The sequence below is a fragment of the Balaenoptera musculus genome, chromosome 13 (assembly GCF_009873245.2).
Source record: "Balaenoptera musculus isolate JJ_BM4_2016_0621 chromosome 13, mBalMus1.pri.v3, whole genome shotgun sequence".
NCBI classification, from domain to species: Eukaryota; Metazoa; Chordata; class Mammalia; order Artiodactyla; family Balaenopteridae; genus Balaenoptera; species Balaenoptera musculus.
The window spans coordinates 83,993,817-84,012,048 of NC_045797.1; the positions used below are offsets into that span (position 1 = coordinate 83,993,817).

Genomic DNA, 18,232 nt, shown 5'->3' on the forward strand with positions numbered 1-18,232 from the left:
AACCGACTCAGCGGGATTCTTGCTAAAACTGGGCTGAAGGGGCCAAGGACAGGACCCAAGGTGGGGTGCTTAGAGAGAAGACAGAAGAGCCTGGCTCAGGTTTGCTCAAGCACGCAATGAAGTGTGACAGCTGTGATAAAATCGAGCCAGAAGGATGTCTTGAAACAACTGAGCTTAAGGTGAAAACCAGAAGGGGAGCAGTGCGTGTTAGAATAGCTGCCGTTTCCGTGGCTTGGACGTAGGGTGTTGGGGGGAGAGTGGCTGGAGCTGGAGAGACAGGGTGATACAGAGCGGCACCCCATCTTCAGGATGGATTTCCCTGGCTTCAACTAGAATCAACTGGGAGCTTTAAGAATGTGCTGATAAAGGACCACCACTCCAGACCAACTAACAACACTTCTGATGGTAGGTCGTGGGCATCAGTACATTGTCAATGCTCCCCAGGTGATTCTAATATGCAGCCAGGGTAGAGAACCCGTTAGGCCAAGTTAAGGTGTTTGGATTTCATCCTAATTAATCACAGTAAAGAAGCCCTGAAGGATTTTCAGCAGGGAGGCTTTCAGCAGATCTGTTATTTTAGGAATCAGCTATAGGGAGAGGAGGAAGGGAGGCTGAGGCAGGAACCAGAGGGGAAGAGATGACTTGGGCTCCGAGCCACAGTGGAGATAAGACGAGGACAGGTTCAAGAGCAATTCAGAGTCCTTGCCTGAAACCGGTTACCTCAGGGAGAGGGACTAGGACAAAGGGCTTGCCATTTTTGCTGTGTATAACCTGCGTGGTAAAGATATCACAAGTGTGTAGTTTTTGTAACTTAAAAATGTTTTCACATCTATCATAACACACTCTTATATGACACTTATAAAAGGTGACCCTTAGGCCTTCGGTTTGGGCCAAAGACAAAGTAGGGTATCTTAGAGAAATAAATGTATTTGGTTTCAAGTAAAAATTCAGATTCAGGCACCGAAGTGTGTCACCAAAGCACAGGGAAGGACTAAGCAATGTCAGTGCAAATTAGTGACTGTGGCTGACCGATGGCTTTAGCTTGACAGTGAGTGTAACAGCTCTTTAGCTGCCCCTGCCCGTGCTTGTTCCCACCCCCTCTGCTGAGGGAGCCGTCAGGCCCTTCACTGAAGTAGAGGCCAAAGCCGCCCCAGGCAGAGTCGACCTGCTCCCTCAGCACCCAGCACCCGACACTCCTGTGTCCAAGTTACCTGCAAGTCTGAACTGCTCGTACTTGGAAGAAAATGGATTAATGATTGAGTTATACATAAAACGATTCAACACACATGACGAACCCTTGAACTTGAGTCATAAAAATTATATTTTGAATATCTCTGAATTGAATGTAGACATTATACAAAGAAAATATTATTGAATCTCGAAAGTCCCAATTTTACAGACGTATAAATTAAGGAATTTGCCAAGAATACTGGGAGGGAAGAAATAGAAAAAGGGCTTAAAACTTTAAGTGATAATATGTAATTATTAATTCAAATTCAAAAATGGATATGAAAATTCAAACCATCACTCATTTCCTTCCTGAAAACAGACAATAAGACATTCTGTTTCAGCTGCTATGAGCAGATCTCAAAGGTTTCAGTGGGAGCTGCATACAACCCTAGAAGCAGAATCAGTAACGGCAGTTTATTTAGCAGTGCTAGAATAATGGACAAGTAAGTTGGTAATTTAGCAGTATTCAAATAGGTGCTGGAATAAAGGCCATTTGCCATCTAAAGTAAGTAGGCTACCCCAGAGAAATTAATGTATTTTATACATTGTATTTTATTTTAATGTATTTTTTAATGTATTATTTTAATGTATTTAATGTATTTTATTTTAAGTAACAGAAGTAGAGTCAAGCATTACTAAAAAGTTTTAACATCTACAGAGACATAAGGTTATTAGTGAACTGGCGTGAGGGCCTCATATAGTCTCTGGGCCGCCAGTTCCACCATTTCTCGGAGGGATTCGTCATCTTCACTTCCTTCTTCACATTCTACAGTCTGAAAGTGAGAGCACAAACATGCCTTTCAACGGAAGTGTCTAGAATTATTATATGGAAGATAAACTAATGCTCTTTAAGAACAATCATTTCCCATAGGGGTAAGGGTCTTGATTATTAAGAGCCAGAATCACTGCACACCTGTGGGTCTGCACCTGGATGCAGAGACGTTCCTGAGAGCACGATGACTTTGTTAGAGATTAACTTCGGAAAAAAAAAGAATAAAGGGAAAGTCAAGTGAACTATGTTTACTTCAAAGCCCACGTTTGGATCTAGTAAATAATACTCCAAGGAATCTAGTCTGTGCAACACAGATTACTTAGCAAGCAATGGATGTGGTCATCTACTCAACATTTGGTATTAAATTTGGTTTAGATTCACTAATCATCTCCCAGTTACTCCTTAACTACAAAACACTATGCTGTTTAAAACAATTTTTATCACACAATAAATATCCCTCATGTAAACATTTAGGAAAGAAAAAAAAATACCCTTAATTCTATCACCTAATGATAAATCACTGTTAACATTTCAGTGCATAACCTTCTAGACTTTTGGCTATACCTGTGTATTTCTTTAAAACAAAAATGGGATAATTCACCATACTGACTACCTTGTAACTCCCCCCACTCAATAATGTAGGCGGACCACTCTGCACATGAATAAATCATTCCTAGTGGCTGTATACATAGTATCCCATGTATAAGGGTGCACCATACACATTATTTATTCAGTTATTTTATTAGATCCTACTCTTGGAAATTTAGGTCTCTTGCAGTTTTGCTAATCAATACTAAAATAGACATCCTTGTACATATATCTTTGCTCACTTGCCTAATGATTTTCTTCGTTAAATCCAGCAAGTGGAATTGTGGATAAAGGTATTTACTTTTTTGAGGCTTTTGATGCAGATCACCAAACCGCCCTGCAGAAAGAACACACCACCTAACTTACAACCTTCTCCCTGTCCATGTGGCACTTGAAAATAACTGTTTCCCTCTTCTTTCACCATCACTGGGTCGTATCACTGTTTTTAATCTGTGCCAGTATAAGCTCAGAAACAGTGATATTTCATACTTTCCATTTGTATTTCCTTTAATTATTAGTGGATCTGATCTGAACATTTGTTTCATATGTTTACTGGCTCTCTATATTTCTTCTCTAGTGAATTACTTGTTTATGTTCTTAGCTTATTTTTCTATCGAGGTAAAATAAATCTAGTGTTTTCTCAAAAGAATATACAGAAGAAATCCCAAACATGTTATTTGTTTAGTAGAACTGTTGTAATCTTCAAAAACAACCCCACAAGGAAGATGATACTTATTCATTTATGCTTGTGAAATAATTATGAAAGGTCTGCTGGGTGCGGTGGGCGTGGGCCTCACGCTCTCAAGTTCTATTGTTTGGAAAAGCCACTTGGATCTTGCTGCAAACAGAAGAGCAGCTTCTCTGAAAGTCTGGAATCAAGTGGATGCCAAAGTAGAGAAATGCTGAGGTGGATTAAGGCATATTATGAAAATGGAAAACGGAGTAATAAAGACAAGGGAAATGTGTACTATGCAGCAAATGTAAAAACACTTATGACAGAGAAATAAAAAGGATGTAAACCTGACATATGATAGCGTAAACACAATCTATTAAAAAAATGTAGGAAAAAACTGGAAGAAAACACCAAAATGTAAAAGTAAACTGCAAAATAGATTATTTTTGCTTTCACTTTATCTCCCAAGTGTCTTAAAATGTAGGAACGAACAGCTACATACCCGTGTCTCCAAGTTTATGTTAGCAGTTTTTCCGTCCACTGTGACACTAAGAATAGAACCATCTTTTACACTAACACAGTCTTCTCCAAATATGTCCCTTAAGATAAACAAAGATGCAGTATTAGTGGAAAATGCTTTACAAATATATAAAGTAACAATTTTATATATTTGGGGAGAAATAATATTGAAGATAGGCCCTAGTTCTGAAGTAGAATACTGATTGTATCTACCCCTGAGATGTACTTCTTAATTATTTACTTTCACATATTTTGTTCATTTTATAATACAGGTGAAATACACAGCTATCGTTCATTAAGAATGCTCCATTCAGCAGGCATTGCACTAGGCACTTTATATACATTATCTTAACCTATATTAATTTTGGTAAGGAGCCCTTTTTACCCAGACCTGGGACTGCTGTAGCCACAGGGTTGGAAACCAACAAACACAGAACCCGCTGCCTTTTTACCGGCAATGGAAATCAGCGCTCCTGCACCGTTGCCTGATTTTTAGTTTGTATGACAGGGATGCTTTTTAAAATCAAAATGACAATACCAAGAACACTTCTGAAGATGTGTGACGGCTTCTGTAGGCAAAGTCACCATTTAAGCCTAGCATCCATTTTTTAAAAGCCACTAAATGGCTGCTTTAAAAGATTATCAGTGTGGAATTTTGAGGAAAGGAAGGAACAGAAGTGTTAACATAAAAATCTCCAAACATGCAGAGCACCTCAAAACATCTAGTTAAGTAACCTTCAATTTAAAAATAGAAGCATTGGGACTTCCCTGGTGGTGCAGTGGTTGAGAATCCTCCTGCCAACGCGGGGAACACGGGTTCGAGCCCTGGTCCGGAAAGATCCCACATGCTGCGGAGCAGCTAAGCCCGTGTACCACAGCTACTGAGCTTGTGCTCTAGAGCCCGCGAGCCACAACTACTGAAGCACATGCGCCTAGAGTCCGTGTTCTGCAACAAGAGAAGCCACAGCAGTGAGAAGCCTGCGCACTGCAACGAAGAGTAGCCCCCGCTCGCCGCAACTAGAGAAAGCCCACGCAGCAATGAACACCCAACGCAGCCAAAAATAAATTAAAAAATAAAAAATTAAAAAATGGAAGCATTTATTCAACAAGTATTTGAGAGATCTGCTATATGTTCAAGGCACTGTGCTAGATGATGAAATTATAAAACTAAATTCAATCTTTTTATTTTTCCTTTTTGAGGTACAATACATAAGCTTAAGTTGTAGTTGTCCACTAAGAAACAGTTTTTTAAAAAAAATAAATTTATTTATTTATTATTTATTTTTGGCTGCGTTGGGTCTTCGTTGCTGTGCGCGGGCTTTGTCTAGTTGTAGCGAGCGGGGGCTACTCTTCGTTGCGGTGCGTGGGCTTCTCATTGCGGTGGCTTCTCTTGTTGCAGAGCACGGGCTCTAGGAGCCTGGGCTTCAGTAGTTGTGGCGCACGGGCTTAGTTGCTCCACGGCATGTGGGATCTTCCTGGACCAGGGCTCGAACCCATGTCCCCTGCATTGGCAGGCGTATTCTTAACCACTGTGCCACCAGGGAAGTCCCAAGAACAGTTTTATGTGATTATTTTATTTGGAAAAAACCATTCTGAAATCAGGCTTAACAAGTACTGGAGGAAAGGGGAAAGACCTAATATCTGGCATGTAAGAAAAATATGAGTTTAAAGGTAATTCATAGTTTACAGATTTACTGAGAAGAGTCTAAAAAAACATTCTTAACATGGAATTCACATTTAAGGGGAAGTAAGTACGTATAATAATTCTTAAAGGTATAGTAACACTAGGTTAAGATTTTAGCACATGTCCTTGATAACAACGCTTTATTCAGCTACGCCAGCCACGGAAAAGCATCCTGAGGCTCTATATTAAGTGAAACGTATTTCACAGGGAAGTGGCTGACCAAGCAGGTCACATGCTCTCAGAACTGGCTAGAGTGTGTAGCTAGAAGGAAGTGGTTCAAACTGCTTCATTGATAGAAAGAGAGGCGCCCAGACCAGTTAAGTGACCTCGTCTGAGCCCATCCCGGCACCCTGTTGAGCGGTAACATACACAACACTTACTGGAGCATGATCTCCAACCTCTTGCTATAAACGTGCATTTCTAATTTTTTAGAAACCTTCTGTACTGCACCTGGGGAAAAAAAGCAACAGAGGGTTCAATTTCCAAATTCCTGTTTAGAATAATTTCCAAATCAATAATTAGAATGTAGTTGCTGAGAAACCAAAGTGGTTAATTGTAGAATCCTTCAAGTGACAAATGTATACAGAGCATCTACCTGCTGAGGCAAACTGATATTTTCATCACTTTATTTCATGTTCTTGTTAAGGAACCACAAGTGACATTTAAGATTATTTAAACATTTATTTCCAATGTTTCTCCGTCTTTTCCACATTTATGAGCAGAAGTGAGTGAAATTAGAACTCCAAGAGGTCTAGGAGCACATCCATCCTCAGAGAGCTCTGAAGTTTTTGTTTTATCTAAAATATTAAGTAAATTTAGCAATTCTACTACATATAATGCACTTACAGTAGTTTTAATAAAATATTTAAAATCACTTGCCAGTTAGATTACTTAGCTTTTCCCCTAAAACAAAGTAATCTGACAGTTCAGGAAGATGAGCCATACTTGATCTGAAGTTTCAATATCGCCAGAAAATATCACTAAGTACCTCCCAGTTCATCACCAGCAATAAAACAGTGAATTAACTGGTAGTTTCTCAAAAAAGTTAAGTAGAGAGTTAACATATGACCCAATAATTTTACTCCATAGACCCAAGAGAAGTGAAAACACGTCTATACAAAAACTTGTACGTGAAGGTTTATAGCAGGATTATTCACAATAGCCAAACAGTAGAAACAATCCAAATGTTCATCATCAAATGAATGGATAAACCAAATGTGCTATATCTACACAATGGAAGATTATTTGGCCATAAAAAGGAATGAAGTACTGATTCATGCTACGACATGGATGAACTTTTTTTTTAAAAGTCTTTATGCTTGCTGTTTATGTAGTTGAATTCAGCCACACAGTTCTACATTTTTACAATCCCCCGGGCATGAAAAGCTCACCGGCTGTTCATTAGTAAATTCAAATGTCATAGTTTCAGGTTTTAACCTTAGACTGTCAATAAAAACACAACACATGGCCAGGAGAGGTTGTTTATGAAAGACACGGATGAACCTTGAAAACATTATGCTAAGTCAAAGAAGCCAGATGCAAAAGACTACCTTTTGTAGGATTCCATTTATATGAAATGTCCAGAATAGGTAAATCCAGAGAGACAGAAAGTAGATTAGTGGTTGCCTTGAGCTGGGGAGAGTGGGGAGTATGGGGAATTATAGCTAAAAGATACACAATGTTTCTTTTTGGAGTAATGTGTATGTTCTAAAGTTGACTGTGGTGAATCTACTCTATGTGGAAAAGAGCCAAGTTGTCATTTCTCCTAAATTGTTCTATAGTTCAGACCATAGTCACTCTAATTTTAAATTCATCGGTTTTAATTGAATATACAAGTAACTTAATGCCAGCCAAGAAAACTATATAATAAAACTTTTATACTTTAATTATAATCAATTCTGTTAAGTATTAAGCACTTAACTGACATGTAAAAACAATCTCATAAAACACATTATTAAAAAGCAAACATCTAAGCTATGAAATTGTCTATTAAAAGAAATTTTCCAAAGTGTGTGTATATATTTATTACTAATGTTTACGACAAACTCCTCAGATACATGAGATTATACTAAATGTGAAGTCATACACTCATACACATACATCTATCTGCCCTTAGGTCTATGTGTCAAAACAGGGCACAGACATGCTGAAAACAGGTACAGTGTAAAACAGAAGAATGTAAAGGAATATAAGGACATTAAAGAATACATTTTGAAAATGTACAAGATTTCTCATGTGTCCCCAGTGAGAACAGGGGGACTATATATAAATGGAAGTTGGGGCTAAACACACACACACAGATACAGATATAATTGTATTTCCAGAATCTGGACCAAAGTGTTAGCGGGCTAGGAAATGAAAAGGGAGCAAATGCTATTTTGATAGAATCAGAGTGTTTCACAGAAGTGAGTGTTTCTAGAATAGAGCTGGCCAACTTTCTCCGTACGTGGCCAGATCGTATCTTAAGCTCTGTGGACCACATGGTCTCTGCTGCAACTACTCAACCCTGCGGTGGTAGCTCAGACAGCAGCATTGTTAGAGGGCATATAAACAAATGGGCCTGGCTGTTTCTTTCTTTCTTTCTTTTTTTTTTAAAACATTTTGGCCATGCCGTGCGGCATGTGGGATCTTAGTTTCCTGACCAGGGATCGAACCCATGCCCCCTGCGGGTGGAAGCATGGAGTCTTAACCACTGGATGGCCAGGGAAGTCCCATAGCTGTGTTTCAATAAAACTTTATTTACAAAAATCAGGTGGAGGACTGGATTTGGCTCAGGGGCCACAGCTGCTGACTCTGCTCTAAAATGTTAAAATATCAAAGTTGGGTAGAATAAAGCCAATTAGTTTAAATGATAAATATATAGAATGAACGCCCTCAACTTTGAAGAGAGGGTATGTACTAGTCCTTGTGATACTTTTTCATCTTCTGAAGGAGCAAGTACTACTTATTAAACCCCTGTCACTTAGCCCCACGGGGGACAACTTTCCATACTGATGTATCACATACACACCTCGGGTCACTGTCTTATCTCTTTAAAACTCATCTTGTCTTGTTTCCTTTCTCACGCTCCATATTTAATCCGTCAGGAAATACTGCTGGCTTTACTTTCTCCAGAATCCAACCACCTTCTGCTACCTCCACCACTTCCACCCTGGCCTGAGCCTCTATCTCCCACCTGCATGACCACAAAAGCTCCTCACTGGAACCTGTCAGCTTTCATACTTGCCCTCCTAACAGTCTCCTCTCAATAAACACCAGAGTAATTAAAAAACCCTACAACGTAACCCATTTCACTCCGACTACAAGTCCAGACCCTTAAAACGGCCGACAAAGCCCTACGCATCTGTGCCCACTCCAAACCCGATCAAGCTGCCCCGCCCTCATTAGAGCATCAGCTCCTACAGGGCCAGCATGTTTGCTTTGTTCATGGATGTACCCTAAGCACCTAGAATAATACCCACTAAATAGCAGGTGCTCAGTAAGTGTCTGTCAAATGACTGTTAAAAGAAAATAAGGAAGCACCTCATTACCCAGAAGAGTATAAAATCCCACTCTCGATACACCACAAAGTGGGGAGAAACCAGGAAATATGAAGCAGCCAGTTAGCTTTTATAAACACTCATGGAAAATGCCTGTTCTGACTTCTCAGCAATGAACCTCTTCCAAAATGCCCAGAGGCTTAACTTAGTGAACAAATGTTTTTATGATTAGTTTAAGATGGATCGCTAATAGTAGGATGATTATTTTTAGTTCCACTAGTGCAGATCAGAGTAAAGGTGTATTTTCACTTTGGACCAGAGCGCTAAGAGAAATACCCAAGATAAAGTCAAACCAAGCTACGATAGCTCATATATTCCTTCCTGTACAACAGACATTAAATATTCGGTGATTATCTGTTAAACCACCGCATCTTTTCGGTTTTTCAGCACAATCATCAGGTGGAGTCTTCATCGGAACAGCAGATGACATCCTGACAACATAGCTGACAATCTCACACCAACAAGCGCTGGGTCCCCTCTTCTGCCACCCAGCGCGGAAATGGGCTTAGAGGAGCTCAGGTACTTAACATCCCCGAAGACCACACAACATCCTAACTGGCCTTGGAAAAGTGTCATTTTTGCATAGAAATTTCATTTTTCAGGGAAGTATACAAATATCTGACTTCATTTTACAAAAGAGTTATCAGAATTTAATGAACAGAAAGCAACCTTGGAGGTTAAAACACAATTCAGTTCGGAAGTGTTTGATTCCAAGTGACCAAGGCCATGCTACGAAGCGAAGGGGCCGTGCTCCTGGAGAGCTGGGTGTCAGAACGGGGAGGTGGGCCGGCTCATGCACTCCAGCCTTGATCTCTCACTCCTGGTCTCTGCACTTAATCCTGTCCCTCACTTCGCTGCTCCTAACTTTGCACCACGAATTAGTTATGACCTTGGTAAAAGGTCCTCTTTCCCACATACCCGCCCATTTTTATATTTCTACCACCTAAGATATGAAAAATGTAAAATAATAAGAGAAAACCGACAACTGCCTTTAAAACTGTTCTGGCATGAATGTATTTGTACCCCCAGGCAAAGACTGTGATACTGAACATCATGTGAGAATCCAAGGTGTGATGTTCTTCTGTGGCTTGTATGAATGCACAGCTCCATCTCTTATGTTACAGGCACACAGGGGTATCCATTACCCACTAGTTAATTCAGCTAAAACAAATTATCAAATGGTGTCCGAATTGTAATTTTACAATGACTATTACTCAAATTCAAAAACTTACCAGTAACTTAGATGAAAATTTAGATTTGTCTAGGCATTTATTAGTTTCATGTTATAGATGTGACCAATTACAAGCAGATGGATTATGAAGTGGTTACCCAAGCTTTTTTTCTCCTGAAATCAAAGAACTAACTATTTGCTTACTTTTAAAAAAATTTTAAGAAACAGAAATATTCTATCAGAGATCTGTTGCCATGTGAGGCTTCCTGAAATATTTCAAGGGTGGCTTCTTCCCCCAGGAACACAAAGGGCTACCGTACATGTGCACCTTAACGTGTTATACTGAATTATGTATAAAACAGAATCAAACTATAAAGAAATGACACAAAAATATTTTCATTGGTGTTTTGATTGAAAATTGCTTCTTAGAAAAGGAAAGAAAGTTACTGCAAAATTGTCCCATGTGGAAATTCCATTCTGTTCAACAAGTTTTATTAAACACAAATATAGCAGCATATTTTCCTATTAGACATGCTGGCTCAATTCAGCAATATTTTGGAATTTCTAATTAAATTGTTTTTAAGAAGACTGTTACTAAGAGATTTTTATCTTTGTGTTAATTGCAGCCACGTTTTTACAGCATGAATGAAGACTCAGAACAAAAAGTAAAATATTAGTAATACACATTGTTATGCATATATCATATCTTAAAAGTTACAGGAATGAAAAAAATCAGGATATTTTAAGTTCTTTAGGACTCTTGTTTTCTGCTTTTTATTTCAAAGAACCATGGGAGAAATGAAAGAAGTGATAAAAATGAAGTAATTCTGTACCTTTCCTTATTTTCGGGTTTGACTGGACTTCTAATATCACGGTTGTTACTGTATCTGCATACATATCATTGGAAGGGTTTGCCAGCCACTGAAAAACAAGAGGCAGAATTAGGGAGGTACAACCCAGCCAACCCCCAAAGCTGCAATCACTACCACCCATCCACGGACTGTACGTGTGGGATTATTGCTTCTAGCATTCCACTGAAATCAACTGTTTTCTGAAATTGATTAGCATTACTAATTAATTTCAGTAAACCCATTTTTTACTGAAATTAATTAGTAATGCTGGAATTCTCTAATTTTTTTTTTTAAACAACACTAAAATGTACGGAGCATGTCCTTTGTGGCAAGTGTCTTATATGCATTATCTAATTTAACTCTCACATCTTCATCATAAAGGAGTAAACTGACTCAAAAGTAACTTGCACAAGATAACATAAGCAGTAATTAATTGCTGGTTCTGTGACTCACACTCAAATTCCTAGTCACTATATTTTAGTAGCATAGACAGTAATATTTTTAAAGATTTACTTTTGTTTCTCACATGAAGCCTAAGATCCCCTGACACTGCCATGTGCCCGCTGCTCTAAGAAAGTTTTCCATGTCTACCAGGTTAGGGTGAGACCAGCTGAATTACTTCAGGAATGAGTAACCCCCTTCTTTTAATTCTCTCTCCAAAGAGTACTCTTACGAGCAAGTCACTTGAAAAACTTCCTCTAAGATCTTCTTTGATGTGTTAATTCTAGGGAATAAAAAATGCATTCTCTTATAGTATTTGGTAGCAAGAACTAATGTCTCTAACAACTTTTCCCCTTTCTCAGATAACACTTTATATATTATTGTATGTAACTTCATGTTATAGATAACTATTCCTCTTGATAATTTCTCCAGTTACCTTTAGCCTTATAAATCAAATTCAGACTTAAATCAGCGAACTGCAGTGGAACCAGAGCTGACAGATCTTTTATTGTTTTAAAAAATAATATGTATGACAGAATAGTTGACCATATAGCTGGGAAATTTACATTCAACCTTGAGGCAGAGAAAGAGACAAAGTATCTCCCTGTATCATTCAGTTCCAGGATTCACTTTGAAAGTCCTTTAAACTTAACAGATGCTAATCTATTAAAATCAACCATCAAAGTCATTTGGTGTCCGTGTTCTAAATTCTACCAGTATGGATTTAAAATTCTAACAGTGGCAACCACATTTACCTAAATTAATGATTTCTAGCCTTTGCGGATTTGGGTCATTTTAATGTTGCTTATTTGAATCTTCAGAATTCCACTCTCTTAAGAAGTGTTGCATGACAAGTTTGTTTGCTTTAAAGTAACAGAATCATACTTTTATCTTGATAATTTTAAGACCTTTTGATAATAACTGAAGACACCTGTGGTACCACAAAATCTGTTAAGACTCACTCAGATGAGAGACCTCTGCTCATTTCACATACTAAATAGTCTTAATTTATTATTGGTTTCTATGCTACTGTAACTATATAGAAAACGCTTAGTTATGTTATATTTAATGTTGATCTTGGAAAGAAAAATATACACATATATATTTTCCAACAATTTTTTCCTGATTGGGAAGAACCCAATTTTCTCTACAATTACATGTGAACTCAAAACTTTTTTCCCCTCCTTGTTTAGGTAAATGATCTTATCTTACTTCCAATACCACCATTCCTGGTTCCTGTATTACAGAAATATTTTTGAACACTTTCAAAGCCGGTTTTTCTTGAATTTCTAATTCTTCTACATCACCTGAAAAAAAGAAATTGTAAGATGTATATAATTTTTTTGGGGGGGTGGCAATATAAGGGTGGGGAGTGGGAGGTACAAACTACTGGGTGTAAGACAGGCTCAAGGATGTACTGTACAGCACGGGGAATACAGCCAATATTTTGTGATAACTGTAAATGGAAAGTAACCTTTCAAAATTGTATATAAATAAAAAAATTTTTTGAGAAAGCCACCATAAAAAAAATTTAAAAATAATCTTCTGGAGTATAATTATTCATTTGTTTATAGAGACAGCTGAAATAAGGTGATACACAATGAAAAAAATTTAATAACTTATGTATAGGCAGATTTTAAGTAGTGAAGTTTTATATTAATTGCTTATAGCAACTAAAAGATCTCAACATGTATTATAAATATTCATATAACTAGACAGGATTTACCTTGGACATTAAACATCTTATCAGTTGCAAACTCTGGTGACTGTCAAACACCTATGTTTATACAAGGGATTCAGTGACCAGCATCTTAAAATTTAACGCGAACCTCAACAACTACGTCACTTCTACCGTCTGTCTTCATAAGTTTAAAGGTTCTACAGGGAAATTCCGTTGTCTAAGACAAGGCTTTTCTGGTCTTCCCAGTAGTAACCTCTTAATTAAGGATTAATTCAGACGTATTTTATTAACTTCCTGTGTTATAACCTATAATTCTAACGTGAGGTTCTGAAGTAAAAAAAAAGATATATTCTACTGGTTTATTTTATGGCAGTACTTCACTGTATGAATTACAAAGAGCATATTCATAGAAAGTGTAACTTTGTGATCTGAAGTGTTCTTGCTTATCAGAGAGAGCCCACGCCTTTTAACTTAACTCTTCACCTCTCATGATGTTAAAACACAAAAATCTCTAATTCAAAATGGTCTAATATGAAAACAGAATAGGTTTACTCTTTACAGGACTTTGGCCAGTGGTCATGTACTGTTATATAACCTGCTGTAAAGGTTTGTACTGATGGAACCAGAAAAATTATTTTCACTGAACAAAGAAAAGAAATTATGATAAAATCTAGGTATAGTAAGCTAAAGTAGATTTTAAACACAAGAAGCAAAGACTATTGACAATTTTAGAATTTTAAGTGGATCATAATAAGAGGTATTATGAGATTTAAAAATTGTTTATCCGTGTATTTTCAAAATTTTCACCTAAAGGTGGTAGTAACATGACCAAGTAAAGTACAAAGAAAATTTGTGCAATTCTGACACAATTACCAAAATTAACATCCTTTCCTAGATATATAATTATCTTACTCAAAAACAGAAAACAGTTAAGTGAATGTCAATAAATATACACACCTGTCAACTTCTGTAGCTGGTAATAAAGCAAATTAAAAGGACCAGTATATGGAATGGCTTGGGTCTGCTTTACAGTGCTCATGGCCAAGTCAGTATAATCTGGAGAGGAAATTAGAATAAATATACTTTAGGAAACAACACTAGTCTCACAAAATACAATTTGCAAACACATACGAGGAGTAAAGAAAAGACAAGTAAAAGCAAAGTAAGTGAGAACATGCTTGTCAAGCTAACAAAGTGCTCCACAGTTGGTTCCCATCCTACACTCCTCCCCCTCCCCGGCCAATAGTTCACTTGTGCTCCAGCCGTAAGAAGCACTCTCATTCTCCAAAACACATCTGGTCCCTAACATCTCCGAGCCAGTAAGCCAGCTGCCCTCTGCCATCTCTTCTGGTTAGCTATCCTTCACCACCTGGCATGAGAGCTACCTGGTATGCAATGCTTTTCCCAACCCTTCTAGGCCCGTTCTCTCCTTACATGTTATCCTGCACTTCTGTATGTCCCGGGTCAGTACTGTGATTAGCTCTTCACAGGATGGTTTCTCTCAACAGACAGTTTTTCAAGGGCTGGGACCGTGCTTCTTATTCTTAGTACATCTCTAGTCCTCCAGCACCTAGCACAATGCCTGGCATACAGTAAGACCTCAACAACTGTTCATGGAACAAGTTATATTCTACTGTGTGACAGTCTGAAGGCTGACAGGTGGCTTATCTCACAGTTGAACACCTAAACACTGCTGCTATTTCTTATTCCTTGATAAAGCACTTTTAATTTATTAGTGCCATATAAATAATATTGAGCACAGTTATTTACTTAAAGATAATATCGTAATTAATGCAAAAGTAATGACAGCTTAGCATTTACACGTGCATAAAACACAAGGCCCAGCAAGCAACTTAACACTACAGGTCATAAAAATCAACAAGCTTGTGTGGGGAGTCCAAAATTACTTCAGGAAATAACAGTAGCAGTATTCCATGGTGAAAGGTAGAAGACAGGCTTCAGAAGGCAGTAGTCAATCTGTCTTACAGGGGAACTTATGTTTCCAATTAAGAAAAAAGTTATTTAAATATTGTAATAGTTCAAGGAAGGTTTTTTTTTCAAATAAAGCTAACTAGATTATTAAGTTTCAACTATTTATACTTTGTTATTTGGCTGTTACTTAAGATTTGGCCACTGGGTAAGAGAAGTTTTTGAAGATTTTCTTTAAATGCTAAAATCAAATTACATTTGACATTTAATAGTATACTTACTAGAGAGGTCACAAGGAGAAAGTATGTGATAATTAAAGTTTCTTTTAACAAGTATTCCTGAGACCCGCTGGCCTTGTTCTGGTTTTTTGTCTGCTAAAAAGCCCATGACCTATTAAAAAGAAAAAAAAGCCAAAACAATTTGAAGAGAACAGAATCTTATAAAATGAAATTAATTATTCAGGAACTCAATCATAATTATGAACCATTTGAACCACGAAAACAACCCATGAATCTAAACATGAAAAATATAAAATGTTATATACCTTTATGACGAGGGCAGTAACAAGGTTACCAAGAGACCAAAGACAAGACTCACGGGGGCAGATCTGGCAAGAATGGTTAGGTTCTGTCAGTTCCAATCAGTTCAGCAACCAAGTAAACCTACTGGGTGCTGGGGCTTAAAAGAGCTCTCAACAGAGACAGCATGGCGGGAAGGACAGCAACCGAGGGCCAGACGTGCGTGGCTCCCTCAGGCTGGCTCCCAACCCTGTACGTGGAGGGAGCCCCATGATGCAAAGATGCAAGGCCATGCCGGACCCAAACAGCAGCAGCATCTCTGAATGAAAAGCTCTGTAAAGACAGCTATGGATGCGCTCATACAACTGAGGGGGAACATTTTTTAAGAGAAGAGAGTACTGACTGTTCAAAAACTAACAATAACACCAAACAAACAAAACTCTTGCAAACATGAAATCCAACATCCTTTTTTTTTTTTTTTTTTAAATTTTATAGCTACTTTTTTAAATTTTTATTTATTTATTTATTTTTGGCTATGCTGGGTCTTCAGTTCGTGTGAGGGCTTTCTCTAGTTGCGGCAAGCGGGAGCCACTCTTCATCGCGGTGCGGGGACCGCTCTTCATCGCGGTGCGCGGGCCTTTCACTATCGCGGCCCCTCCCGTTGCGGGGCACAGGCTCCAGACGCGCAGGCTCAGCAGTTGTGGCTCACGGGCCCAGCCGCTCCGCGGCATGTGGGATCTTCCCAGACCAGGGCTCGAACCCGTGTCCCCTGCATTAGCAGGCAGACTCTCAACCACTGCACCACCAGGGAAGCCCCCCAACATTCTTAAATATAACTTTTCTCAGCTACAAATAAATGAACTCAAAGGGGACAAAGACCCTATATTTCATATTTGTTTACCTTTCATCAGTTAAGGGCAGATGGCAGTGAGGCAGTGGTAACACTTGCTCTTGTAACTATAATGCGACCTAGCTCCGTTTCACATGGTTTGTCGGCGTCATTTTCTCCTTAAATGCTGGTGACTTAAGGAGGCTGATTTCAGTGCAGTGACATCCCGGATGCTGATGAGGTGTCTGCCGGGAGAACCAAGTACCTTGGAGAACAAGACTGAGTGGTTCTTCTGGCTTCACCCTGTGCTGCCAGCCTCGGTTTCTTTCTTTATTCAACTGTGTGCTAGCTCCCAACATGCTGATTTCTTACCACGCACACAATTGCTTGGCCTGACAATTCTCGACAGTAAACTGCATGGGTTTTTTGATAGTTTTTGTGGATCTGACTTCTTTACCTCCTTCTTAGTTTCTGTTTTACATGCCTGAGGATGGCTGCCATAAATCTGACTTCTCCCAAAGTAAGGTTATTACACTTGAGGAAAAAAAATAACTAAAGCTAATGATCTTGAATAAAATTATGGCTAAAATAACAGAACAACACTCTTAATACAAAACTACATTTGGGGAAACAGATATTGACAACAGTTTCTCTATGCCTGTATGAAGTTAAATATAAAAATGACACATATACCTAAAGTGTGTTTTCAGTTCTAGAGTCAAAAATTTTTTTTTACAGCAAAAGCAGTTCTAAGAGGGAAGTTCATAGCAATTCAAGCTCACCTCAAGAAACAAGAAAAATCCCAAATAAACAATCTAACCTTACACCTAAAGAAACTAGACACAGAAAACCCAAAGTTAGTAGAAGGAAAGAAATCATAAAGATCAGAGCAAAAATAAATGAAATAGAAACAAAGAAAACAATAGCAAAGATCAATAAAACTAAAAGCTGGTTCTTTCATAAACAAAACTGATAAACCTTTAGCCAGACTCATCAAGAAAAAAAGGGAGAAGACTCAAATCAATAGAATTAGAAATGAAAAAGGAAAAGTAACAACTGACACTGCAGAAATATAAAAGATCATAAGAGACTACTACAAGCAACTATAGGCCAATAAAATGGACAACCTAGAAGAAATGGACAAATTCTTGGAAAAGTACAACCTTCCAGGATTGAACCAGGAAGAATTAGAAAATATAAATAGACCAGTCACAGGTAATGAAATTGAAACTGTAATTTAAAATCTTCCAACAAAAAAAAGTGCAGGACCAGATGGCTTCACAGGCGAATTCTATCAAACATTTAGAGAAGAGTTAACACCTATCCTTCTCAAACTCTTCCAAAAAATTGCAGAGGGAGGAACACCCCCAAACTCATTCTGAGAGGCCACTATCACCCTGATACCAAAACCAGACAAAGATATCACAAAAAAAGAAAATTACAGACCAATATCACTGATGAACATAGACACAAAAATCCTCAAGAAAAAAACAGCAAACAGAATCCAACGACACATTAAAAGGATCATACACCATGATCAAGTGGGATTTATCCCAGGGATGCAAGGATTCTTCAATATACACAAAACAATCAATATGATACACCATATTAACAAATTAAAGAATAAAAACCATGTGATCATCTCAACAGATGCAGAAAAAGCTTTTGACAAAATTCAACACCCATTTATGATAAAAACTCTCCAGAAAGTGGGCATAGAGGGAACCTACCTCAACATAATAAAAGCCATATATGACAAACCCACAGCAAACATCGTTCACAATGGTGAAAAACTGAAAACATCTCC

General features: G+C 38.1%; 1 protein-coding gene across 2 annotated transcripts in view; it reads right to left on the reverse strand.

The window, feature by feature from the left end:
- Positions 1-1,303: 1,303 nt before the first annotated feature.
- Positions 1,304-18,232, reverse strand: part of CPSF3 (cleavage and polyadenylation specific factor 3) — a 44,141-nt gene continuing 27,212 nt past the window's right edge. For both annotated transcript variants that reach the window (XM_036873439.1, XM_036873440.1), the window contains 7 exons: positions 15,360-15,468; positions 14,107-14,205; positions 12,681-12,775; positions 11,010-11,097; positions 5,847-5,916; positions 3,766-3,862; positions 1,304-2,003 (listed from right to left, as the gene is read on the reverse strand). In XM_036873439.1, the coding sequence (XP_036729334.1) occupies positions 1,902-2,003; positions 3,766-3,862; positions 5,847-5,916; positions 11,010-11,097; positions 12,681-12,775; positions 14,107-14,205; positions 15,360-15,468 (660 nt within the window). In that variant the 3' untranslated portion in view covers positions 1,304-1,901. The remainder of the gene's footprint in view (positions 2,004-3,765; positions 3,863-5,846; positions 5,917-11,009; positions 11,098-12,680; positions 12,776-14,106; positions 14,206-15,359; positions 15,469-18,232) is intronic.